The sequence below is a fragment of the Podarcis filfolensis genome (genome assembly GCF_964270895.1).
Source record: "Podarcis filfolensis genome assembly, chromosome: 3".
Lineage (NCBI taxonomy): Eukaryota > Metazoa > Chordata > Lepidosauria > Squamata > Lacertidae > Podarcis > Podarcis filfolensis.
Genome location: NC_139606.1, coordinates 66,275,549 through 66,288,313, shown reverse-complemented (window position 1 = coordinate 66,288,313; position 12,765 = coordinate 66,275,549). Strand labels below are relative to the sequence as shown.

The following is a 12,765-nucleotide window of genomic DNA, read 5'->3' as shown; positions in this document are numbered from 1 at the left end:
ACACCCGGGGTGACCCGCACCCACCGCACCCCCTTCCTCCGCCCCTGCACCTCCATAGTGTGGCTCTTTTACAAACATTACCATGCACCTTTCTGCATCTCTGTCGCTCTCTTTCACACAGAATATTGTGTAGCTTAAAAAACCTTGAATGGGAGGGGCAACACAAACATGCAGAAGAGCATGAAGAGCAGCACTAGGGAGGCCTTCCATGCACAAGCACAGTGATCCATGCATGTAACACCCATAGTGCTGCTGTATATTATGGGGCCACATGCCTATCTCTCTCTCTCCTATTGAGGAAAGATTCTCTCTCTAGCCACTTCGGTTGCTACTCCCTTCTCAATTATGTACAAAAACCCTTGAATCACAACGAGGAGAAAAAACATAAGTCATTGCACTGCTTACACTACTTAGGAAAGGTGGAAGAGAGACAGCAAAGTATAAAATGGTTTCCTGCACCAGGCCATACGCTCAAACAACCCTGCCCTGTTGTGTTTATAAGCAGGCTCTCACGTGCGAGCTGTTCTTTTAACTTTTGACACGCTGGTAGCCAAATAGATTTTGACATTAATTGTTGCTGTAAGTGGATGCATGCTTATTTTTAAACAAAACTGAGTGGATAATTAGCAGGGTAAGTTTATAAGCTTTACAGCAGATTTAGAGGCACCAAAGATAATCAGGATTGCCACAGTCTCATTAGTCTGCTGTCGGGGAGGAAATATCAAAAGCATCCATCAGTAACTGAACTTGCAGTTACAAACCTGATTCTTTGCCTTTCACTTAGCCGGCCCTTTGAGATCAGTGAGGTTGTTGCTACGGAGCAGGCATAGGCTTGCAACATCCAGTACAGACTAACACAGTGCGCACAGTTGTGCTTTATCCCCACCCCAACTCTTTTGATTTGACTGTGGAAGAAAGAAGCATATGTCTCTGTGTATCATATTTAGCCTAACCTTCGGCATGTGATCCTAACCATAGTTACTCAGAAATACATTCCACCGACTTCCAGGGAACTTTTCCCCAGGTAACTGTGAAAACAACCCAGGTCTTATTGGGTGCAGGTTGCATACAATGGGCAAGTTGCTGTATATTGGCTAGGAGATGAATGGCAGATTCATCCCAGTGAGACAGGGAATGGCAAGCATTCACACAGCTACACAGCAGCTCATGACGGGGAATGCTGCTTTTGGTTGTGAAAATAATGTCAACCAGCAACTCCAGTGAGGAACTTACCTCACAGTATGTTCTTTACAAGAGGAGGAAAATGGGCATTAGCTTAAAAGGTCAGTACAGTTGTGCCAAGGGGCATCTTGGCTAGTTATCCTTGATCATCTCATTTGAGTGGGTTCCCGGCATCCCTTCACACTTTGTCTCATTAGCTATGTTCTCGTTCCCACATTTCTTTATTTTAAGTCATGGCCTATTTAATCCCTGTGCTTGGTGCCCACAGCTCTGCACTTCCTGTTCCTGCTTACAATTACCCTTTCCTGAAAGAATTGCATAGTATTGGGGAGGGGGGCTGTTTGTAAAAATATTATTAGGTCCTTGCATCTCTGTAGGATCAAGACATTACAGAATAGTAAAGGGAGGGAATCACTCCTTTTCTCCCGGTCCAGGCAGAATGTTAAATTTTACAAATGAAGAATAGCAAGTGGCTTCAAAGAATTAATAATCCAAAACTGACTGTCATTTTTCAAATGCCCTGACAAGTCTGTGCCGTGCCTATTGAACATCAGGCTGCCAAAAACTGAAAAAGAGAGAGAAATGCAGTAAAAAGTCTAGCAGCCAAAACCACTTAGAGGGCCATTCTTTTACACGTCTTTATCTTTTAATTTAAATTGCATGTTTGTATGCATTGCCTGGCACTACTTAACAAAGGCTTTTCTTGACAAGAAGCCAATAGGTCAAAGTAGAGAAACCGTTCAGTATTGCATGTCTGCAGAAATGACTACGTAAAATGTTTTTAAAAGGGGCATACATTTAAAAAGAAGGGGCAGAACCCTATGCTGGCCAACTCTTGATGGAAGATAACAGTTATCTATGCCAGCAGCACTTTACACTAAAGCCCATATTAGATCTTTGACCCTGTAGTCCATCGCTCTTTAATTACCGTATTTTTCGCTCTATAAGACGCACCAGACCACAAGACGCACCTAGTTTTGGGAGGAGGAAAACAAGAAAAAAAATATTCTGAATCTCAGAAGCCAGAACAACAAGAGGGATCGCTGTGCAGTGAAAGCAGCAATCCCTCTTGCTGTTCTGGCTTCTGGGACAGCTGCACAGCCTGAATTTGCTCCATAAGACGCACACACATTTCCCCTTACTTTTTAGGAGGGAAAAAGTGAGTCTTATAGAGCAAAAAATACGGTACTTAAGCTAAATATGAACATGGAGCACTATTGCAATACAAAGCTACATCGTCAGATGTTTAATCTCTGGACTAGAAGGGTAGTATTTGTGGGCGAACAAGTGCATGTGCACAACTGAACTGTTTTGGGAACCAACTATGGAGGAATGTGTACTTTTATGCTATCTTCATCTACACCACAAAATCTGACAAAGTAATGACTGGGTATTCAGCTTGTTATCCCCATGATTCCACGACATTCATCTGCAAAAGCTAATTAGAGGTAGTTAGAAGGTAATTAGAAAAAGAAATGGAAGGGTTCTTCTTACCTTCAATGAAAATAAGCAGTGCAGGAAAATGCAAATAAATAAATAAAAATAAAACCCAAAAGTATGAAGAGGACCTCTCTGACTGAAGCAAAAGCTTCCTGCCTAAAGAACTGGTACAGAAACTCACCAGCAGGTATTGACAGATTGGTCTTCCCTTGCTCAGGGCTGGGCTGCTGCCTGTAAATTGTTTGGGGCTGCTGCCCAAGTGAGGGAAGGTTGCCTTCGACTGACCTTCATTTACGGGGGTTGGAAGCTGAGAGGACTGTTATGCAGTGGTTCCACTCCTTCTTCCTAGGCCATGTCCAGAAAGTGGTGCTGGAGGATGAGAGTCTGGACCCCTGTAGGGTGCCTCAGGGCTCCGTCTTCTCCCTCACGCTTTTCAACATCTATACAAAGCCACTGAGAGATATCTTCAGGGGATTTGGGCTGGGTGTTCACCAGTATGCGGATGATACCCAGCTCTACCTCTCTTTTAAAACACGCCTCAATCCCTACCCATTCATATGCAGGGCTTATTCCAATGGCACTTGTTCCAATGGCAGTTGGGAAGTCCTGTAAATGTCTTGTGCTAGTATTTGTTTTCACAGCACAGATACCTTTGGGGGGACTTTGGCCTGAAGCACCAACCACCCCTATTTTAGTATTACTTTAATATTTAATCTGTTGGGGGGAGTGCACGAATGAACAAAAGTTTGGATTTGTGGTCCCCAGATATGTTTTCATTTAAGTCCAATATTTACTCACCTGTTGAAATGGTAGATATCTTTTATGTTTCCAAACAAAGCTGATCGTTCCTCCATCCCCAAAGAGAGCTTGGATTGGTCAGTGATACAATCAAGGTAATCCTATGAAATAAATGAAAAGGGTTGTCTTAAACATGTCTGCTCTTTTCTTCATCAGTAAATGGAACTATCTTTAATTGTGGAAGAGGAGTCTGCTCCAGATCAATTTCACTTTATATTACACTAATCCCTTCAGTAGCGCCACACTGAACAGTCCTTCCATTATGGAAAATAACAATACTTATCTGTTCACCAATACCAAAGGAATAAACCCAAAGACTGAATGCTTTGCTGCTCAGACTGTGCATGTTTTTCAAGCTGCAACGTATTCAGATTTCACCCACAGTGACAGCTTAATTATCTCCATTAATTACTCAATAAGGTCAATGACATCTTCCTATATTAAGCAGGGTTTCTTTTAAAAACAACATAAAGTATCATCACTATAGCACATGGACTTCATACAGATAAGAGGAGACCTGGAAAAGTATTACCATATTTCGGAGCTATTGAAAAAGCACTTTTAAAACTCTCAAACACAATGCAATATAAACGTCCTGGTTCCCAGTTTATAAAGAACAAGGTCTCTCTTCTGCAGCCCCCACCTGGTATACTAATGAGAAACTGCATGTGCTCGGGAACATATTGCAGAGAAGATTCATCTGCATGCTATTTAGTTGTGGAGATTACATTTTAGGTCACACAAGCAAGAGAGCTATAAACTAATTGGGGAAGATTTACTTTAAAACAGTGATTTGCAGGTTACCAGACAGGCCCTTCCAGAACTGCAGTACCAAGAGTGGTTTAACCAATGCTTTTTTTCTAAAAAAATGTTTAGGGGTACTCTCATTTTCCTACTCATAATGAAATACTGCTCCTCAATGAGACCAAACTTAGATTCACAAAATGTTTAGGGGTATGCATACCCCTGTGTCCCCCCAGAAAGAAGCACTGGGTTTAACAATCAGTCCCTCTTCACGAGGATCTCTGGGAATGACAACTCTAAGAGAGGAATAAGGGTCTCCTAACTGCTCTCAGGACCCATACCCAACCACAGCTCCCATAATTATTTGGGGGAAGCCATGATTGTTTAAAGTGGCATCATATTGTTTTAAATCTATGGTGGTAGTGGGGTTTTAGTGTGGAAACTGACTCCATTGAAAAATACTGCTTCGGGAGACTTTGAGTGCCAAAGCTCTCTCATTGGTGTTAGAACTTGAAGTCGTTCTGATATTATGATAATCAAATACCTGCGTGAACTAGCATTAAAACTACTATTTAACACAACAACAAAAGGCCTAGTGTGCTTCCATAACATTTATAAAGAAACTCTGCGGGAGAAAGGAAAACAATAGACTAAGAGTGAGAACAGCTGGAACCATGTTAACAAAACCCTGACATGATCCTGAGCCTGAGGGTTTAGACAACGTGTGGTGGCATTTTACCAATGGCAACACAACATTCCATAGCACCGAATTCAAGGGATTCTGGGAAATGTCGGCTACACCATGAGGATCTTGTTATATAGTAACTGAATTCCAAAACCCACATGAGAGAATCAGATAAAAACAAAGGGAAAACTTATTTGAGAAAAATCACTGGGCATGTTCACAATAGGTTTACTTTTCTAAATAATTTGATCGTTTAAACAAACAAGCAAAACAAAATATTGTAGCACCAAGAACAGCACATAAAGATGAACATGAGTTCTTAACTAGTTCTGTCCACATATAAGCAGGTTTTGACTTCCAGCACCAAAGAGCATCACCTAACCAAAATGCAATTTTATATCTACACACTGGGGGCTTTACAACAAGGAAGCTCCATGACATTAAACATTCTGGCATACATGATCTACACCTCTACATTCCTTTCCACCCAGCCTCCATTAACTTATGACCTCATCATTAAATCTGTTCTCTTAAAATATGTTTGTGCATTAAGTCATTATAACAATGTCCTGGGGGCTTCCCAAAACTGTGTGTGACCTTTTGTTTTCACTCACAGTTTCCCTCGGAGCAGAGACTTAAGAGGCTTCATGAAGCAGAAAGGATTGCTCCACACACACACACTCTGCAACCTGGGTCAAAAGGGTGGAAAAAATGAGTACAAAACAGGAAAAGCTCATTCCCAGTTGTAATTTCTAACACATATTTACGTTCAATAGAACGAGATGTAACAAACTGAGCCTGCCCTAACAACAACTACAGACCCACAGTAACCAGCTTTTAAAAAGTGACAAAAACGTATATAGAAACCTTACTACTTTAAAGTGGTTCATAATTTGCTTTTGTAAGAGCAAATGTTGTTTGATGTGAAAAAGAACAAAAGCGGAGGTAGTGAATGAGGTCCATCCAAGTGATGTTTTCCTATCATTTCTGTCCCTTGGCGATGCTGGTGAATGTTAATGTGAGTTAGAGTCCAACAATAGTGGGAGGGCACTACTTTGACTAAACCACACTAAAATATCATGAGAATACAGATACCTATATTGCAATGATACATAATGAAACACACAATATATAGTAATACATAATATCTGTATTGCCAAAGTACCTGATGATTGCTTTTATGAGCAGGCTAGTCAAGTTATCTGTTGGATATTTGGCACAACCATCAATAGTTTTGGACAAGTATTTGTAAGTGAAATTACTGAACTAGTCTACCTACATTCTGATTCCTGCCCCCCAGACTTCTGACATCTTGTTAGCCACAAGATAATGTCACCATATAACACTACAAAACAATCTTCAGAGAGCTATAAAAGCTTTACATTGCGCAATAAACACTGGGCAGGAAATGGATTAAAAAAAACTGCATCAAAAGGCTTAATGGAGAGTGTGTTATTTCTTCTAACAGAACTTCAACATCCCCTTTCCTCAGTCTGCAGTTCACATCACACGATACAGAGCTACTCATGAGGCCCTCTGGATGTTTCCCTACCAAACAGCTGATTAGAAGGGTTCCCTGTGCATCTTTCAGGTACGTCTGGGGAACAGGATTAAATAGTACACCTGTGCACAGGTCCACACATCTGTGTGCTTTGCAGAGAGATGCAACTTATACTCTATTGGCAGGGAAAACTTATTTAGCCCAAGGGCCATAGTCCCTTCTGGGCTTTTTCTCTGGCTAGATTCAATTCTAACCCTTCTAACCTCCTTTGGTGTAGGTTTGCAGGTATGGTAGAAGGAAATAGGATCTGCCCATGTGATGCCCACCTGGTAGAAACTCATGGCCCTTAAATGTAAAATGTATGATGATCTCCGCCAACAATTTTTAGACCATCTATGTATTCCAACATGGAAACCAGAGACAGAGGTTATATGCTTCTTATTACAGGGGAGAGACCAGGAGCTCACCAAGACAGTAGCTAAGTTCCTCTGTTTGATTTTCTGTTGCCGAAGTACGCTACAGGGTCCTGCCCTTGCTGGAGATCCACAATGGTGAAATAGATTGCTCACCTCTTCTTCCCTTTGGCAAATGACTGTACTGTTGAAATGATGACAAGATCGCACTGGCCTATTTATTTTGAATGTTTGAATGTGATGCCAATAAAGGTTTGATGATGACATTCCCTTCTGGACAACTTGCTGAGGGCCACATGTCAGTGGTAGGCAGGTCCAGGGCAGAGGCAAAAGGTAGAGAATTTAATGTAAATGTTACCTTCGTACAGTAGGCTAGTTTCTACCCACCCACCCCTCTCCATTCTCTATCCAAGTAAGCAAACGGTTCATCAGAGTTCATGGACAAATTCCAGCCAAGCAAAAGCACTTAAGGAGTATATAATGCAGAGGTGGTGAGCAATGTGCATGGAAGGGTCTACAAGTCATAAGCACTTTTTCAGCTGGCAGGGGCTGAAAAAAAGTTGTTGGAAAACTCTTAGCAGGCAGTAGGTTGTGAGGGTTGTGATAAGAGTGTGGCAAGAGAAGGAACAAGTCAATTTTCACATGATCCTAAAGTGTAATACAGCAGATGGAACCAAAACAACAACAACCCAGTCCCCAGAGATGCATCGTTGCATCATGTTATGCCTGGTCATTTAATAGCTCTGTAAACTCAACCTGGAAACAGAAATGTCATTTAGAAATAAACTTGATCTCTCAGTGAGTCTCTGAAGGAAAATGATCAAAGCTATGCAACAAAGATTCTGGGGTTTTTTCTGTTTAAGAATTCTTTGACCCTTTAAGGTCAACCAAAACTACAGCGGCAAACCATGTCACAGCAGCTGCAAGCATATGAAGCCATAATAAAAAGGCTGGAAACTCCCTAATCGCATAGCTGGCAACTGTCATAATGGAATGGTCTATGAATCTTTATTAAAGCTATCAGAGCCAAGTCTTATTGTCTCCCTGAAATTACAGCAAAACATTCACTGCTGTTTCTGGAGAAGAAAAAAGAGACATGTTATCTTTTTTGTTTTATTTATTTTGGGGGGGAAGCATAGGTGTTTTGCCCTTTTTTCTGTGTGTGAGGGGGAGTGTCTTAGCATCACTAGTTTTGAAATGGGTATTCCTTAGTTTCTTAGATTGTCAAATATGCTCCCTGGGCATCAAAAGGTTAGGGACCTCTGTTCTATAGCCAAAGCAGCATGATAAACATGGGAATGTCTGAGTTCATAGGTGTAAGCCCCAGATGTAGGAAAGGTTTGGGCATACACTGTGGGGAAGCATAATATAAGGCATACAGAAAAAGAATCAATGTGAGAAAAGGACTGTGGCTTTCCCATGCTATTTTCTCAGCCATTTAATAGCGAGGACATCAGATCATTTACTATTCATAGCACTGAGAAGAAAGCCTGTTAAAAGATTACTGTGTCTCGCACATCAACAAAGCTGTATCAACAAAGACACTTCAGCCACAGAAACAGAATATGGGAATTAACTAGATTATTAACACATTTATCACTTGCTATATAAACAGTGCTTACCTGAATTGAGAAACAGGTTTAGCAAGAGGCAATAGATGGGCAATTTTGATCACTTTCTCAGAAACAGAAACAAAAACAATTCTTTGTTTTTCAATACTTATGCATATATAAAATAGTCCAAGAATGGGCTTGGTTTAAGCATTTTTGGAAGACTATAGATTAAAAGCCTTTTCCTGCTCTGTGAAAAAATATGCAGGGTTACAAAAGATCAGGTTTTATTTCTATACAGCTAGCTCTTTCCTCGGTTTCAAATTTAAACAAAGCATGTTATAAGACCAAAAGCAGACCATTTCCTAGTGAGATACTAATGTCAGGAGGCAGAGAACTGAAGCAACACATACTTGCAAATAAAGTGTTATCCTAGGCTAGTTTTGCTAGAAAAAAACCTTAAAATAATGCTTATCACTACAGATATTTTTGAAACGGTTCTGCAGTCACACCAATATAAATCAGTAGCCATGATCAGGACAGCTTAATCGGGTTCAAATCAAATACACTTGAAATAACCAAACTAACAAATTGAATTTCAATAGGGACAAATGTAAGTTTCTACACATAGGCAGGAAGAACCAGCTGCACAAATATAAGATGGGGTACACCTGGCTTGTCAGTAGTACAGTCATACCTCATGATGCGTCTGCTTCAGGTTGCATGTTTTCGTCTCACGTCCCGCAGCAACCCAGAAGTACTGGAATGGGTTACTTCTGGGTTTCACCGTTCGTGCATGCGCAGAAGCGCCAAATTGCACCACACACCTGCGCAGACGTGGCGCTTTGAGTTGTGGGCTTTTCACGTTATGGACGGGCTCTGGGATGGATCCACTGTACATGTGAAAAGGATCTAGGGGTCTTATTTGACCACAAGTTTAAAATGCATCAACAGTGTGTTGCAGCAGCAAACAAAAGCTACTTAATGCTATTCCAGGCTGCAATCGGATCCCAGCCACAAAACGAGGTACAACTGTATTAATGACCCTTTCAATCATAAAAAGACAGAACAGTACTAAATCGCTTCCACCTACTTTCCAAGGTGATTTAGTAAATTTAAGGAGGTGATGGGAATCCACAAAACCAATTCATCTAGAATACACAACAACCCTTAATGTCACACTTGTCATTGGCCTCATTATTACATGTTACTCTAACAAGAAATATAGCTCTGCATGTTGCAAAACTATGCTATCCCATCTATAAAATCTATTAAGCCATAGTGTACTTCCCACAGAGAAGAAAAACCATGCTTCTTGACCCAGTCCAGACTTCCCTATCCACTTGAAAGGTTCAAAACGTAACCATAACAATGTCAGATACCTCAGGAATTATATGTGGGGAAAAGGATAAGATCTCTTGAATTTAACCCATGGTGATACTCTTTGGAAAGCATTCCTGCCAAGGTATCCTACTGTGGGTGAACCTCAGTCCATGGCAAGCTGGGGAGCTACACTAACCAAGAGCAATACATGTTGGAAGTCAGATTTTGTATTTTGCAATGGTAATTCATAAGCAGGTCTCCATGATGTATTCGAGACCCTTCTAGGGACATCCTGCACAGGCTTATCAATAAGAAATCAGTTGTGCAAAATGGCTAGTTGACAATTATACAAGCAGCAACCTGCTTACAATAAGATAAAATAATTAGAACACTACTGCCACCAAACTTACACTCTGTTTATTTATGTTTCTCTAAAGCAGCATCATTTAGTTTTGTTACAGGAATAATTTGGGGGGGGCGGCGGCGGCTAACCAGTTGTCCTGTATATTGCATTTAACATTCTCTTCCCTTCCTTCCTAATAAAAGAACCAGAGATTTCCAAAAGCTGAAACAGCTTAACTCTCACCCTTTTTATCTATTTTTATTTGCATACACAATAGTGCTTGCTAGTCAGCCAACCAACCGTTTGGTTGAGTGATCCATTCATTGCTAACAAGAGCAGCAAGTACAATAGTGTTAATCTTCTGGGGCAATTCTATAGCTCAATACAGTTAGGAGTGCCAGCAAACTGTCTTTTCCACTCAGCAGGTGTATAAAGAAAGATTAAGGGAGGATCTGTAGAGCATTCATTTATATTACTGAAGAATTACGTACCAATTTGTGTTGTGGCATCCCACCCAGCTGTTGAAATCAGCTTTGAGCTATTACAGGCAACTTTGAAATATTCTCCAATGGTCAGGATTAAGAAACTGGCATAGTTACTTTTGACTATTGGTGTACATCCGGGGTGTGTTTGTGTGTGACAAAGATCCAGTTTTGCTGAGTTTCTGCCACCCGAGGCAGAAACAGAAAAACACCGAAGATCTGGAATGATGCAGCCATCTCCTTCCCAGTGGTGCTTGACCTGGAGCAAAACTCCAAGCGCATCCTCTGCCCAGACCAGCAACCTATTCACATCAACATAATCACAGCCACAGAAGAAGACTGAGCAGTAACATTTCATTGGAACACAACTTGTAATGATGTCTAGGAATCATATGCTCATCAATGTTAATTATCACTAACACTTCAAGGGCATACAGCCAATGCAGGATTAAACCCTGTTCTCCTGCCCATTGGCTGACATCACTGTGCGGAAACAACATGGTAGGCCAAGGTTGACTGACAGGCTGGTGTTTCCTCACTCGTTCACTAGCAGGTTATGCCCCAATCAGTCACTGCTACTCTGCATTGCAGAGGGTGTCCTGTGGGGAGCCTGCTATATATAAAGCCCTGCATGAGCAAGGAGTACCCTATGAGTATAGCAGGGTCCTTGCTGAAGACCCTCACCCTCTAACATGTGGAAGGTGGCTTGGTTGGGTGGCAGAGACACCTCAGAGTGTCCTGGGGGCCAATGAGTACATTCACTCTCTCCCTCATCATAGCACCCCTTTAATGCTTGAATATGGGAGAAATTGCTAACCTGGGGCTCTCCCAAACGTTGTTGGGATCCAGCTCCCATCAGCCCCAGCCAGGATGGTTAGGAACACAGGGAGCTGCCAGAAGCTTCTAAGATTAGCCACCCCTAAGCCATGAGCTCACCAAATTTTGAAACCAGGTTTTGAAACAGTTCAAAATCTCGGTTAAGAATGAATGGGGTTCGTCTTAATTTTCCTAAGCTGTCTTAAAAACAACACCACACAATTCATGGAGCACAGGGCAAATGAAACACCTGAGCCTAGCAGTGCTAGAGGATATACCTATCAATCTGTGTTTGCTTCTCTGTCCTACAGATTTCATATAACCTTGTCAGCAAATATTTTTTAAGGCTCAACTGCCCTCGAAAAACAGTAATGCCTACCTCTGCATATGTTGTAATGGGCCTGTGGCTTCGAAGGGCATAATTATTCAAGTGTGCACCTAGTCTTTCAAGCTGTGTGAGCTGGGAGACAGGATTCCGTGGCCACAATAGCAGTCCTTCCTTTTCCAGGTGATATGAAATACTTTAATCACACCACGGAGAATGCCATCTTACTTCTAATTAGCTACTAGATGATTATACCATTTGTCATACTGCTAAGCATGTTCATGACTGCCTTCCCAGGAGGCCAAAGAAAAGTTAAAGCCTCTAACATTTTAGCTGCTTCTGACAAAGTCAAGCCGATTGCCACAGGGCAGACACTGCCCTGCATTTTTGCTTGCTCTAGAGACTACTTTCTGGGATAAAGCATGCTGCATGGACAAAGTAAATTCCTAAGAACGATAATTGACCCCAAATATGAGGCAGCATACAAAAAAAGGGAGCAGAGTTGTACTCTTTTAGAAAGGCAGAGGGAAGAAAGCCCCAAGACAAGAGGAAGCATGTAGTGAAACCGCCGTTAATACTGGCAACCATGTAAGGCACTACCCACATGCCACATTTACTAAAACTCCTCAGCAGGGGCTCAGCTAACAGCTAGAAAGCAAGAACAGTCAGTGCAATGGCCTTTTTTCAGACATGGCCTTTTAAAAGCCACGTGGTGTCTTCAACATCAGTAACTGAGGAACGTTTCAAAAATCTCAACACATGTACAAAAGCCTGAGACACTATATTCTTCTCAGTCTCTATCTGAGCATGCTTATTGCTACTCCAATTCTTAACTACTACTCAAAAATAAGAAGGGGCAGAAAAGGGATACCACTAAAAGGTGTATTTAATTCTCATGGAGATCTGTAATAAACCAGGTCTAAAATTATGACTCTTCCTTTATGCCAAATATGTTCCTACCTTCCATTAGAATCTCAAGAAAATATAGTTTTAGAGTGAATTGAGAGTCACTACTAAGTAGACAGCTAGCGAGAAATGCATCTACCATCACATAAATTAATCTTAGCAGGAAGCACTAAAATTGCGGGAGGAATTGGTGATATCGTTTAGGACACAGAAGGTCACCCATTCAAGCTTCACGTGCCTCTTTCCTTTTGCAGCCT

General features: G+C 41.4%; 1 protein-coding gene across 14 annotated transcripts in view; it reads right to left on the bottom strand.

Annotated features, from left to right (window-relative positions):
- PLEKHG1 (pleckstrin homology and RhoGEF domain containing G1) overlaps window positions 1-12,765 on the bottom strand; it is a 133,604-nt gene that overhangs the window by 23,657 nt on the left and 97,182 nt on the right. For all 14 annotated transcript variants that reach the window (XR_014546718.1, XR_014546719.1, XR_014546720.1 and 11 more), the window contains one exon: window positions 3,421-3,521. Coding sequence is in view for 8 of the 14 variants with exons in the window: in XM_083607933.1 (XP_083464059.1) it covers window positions 3,421-3,521 (101 nt within the window). In the remaining 6 variants the exon portion in view is untranslated. The remainder of the gene's footprint in view (window positions 1-3,420; window positions 3,522-12,765) is intronic.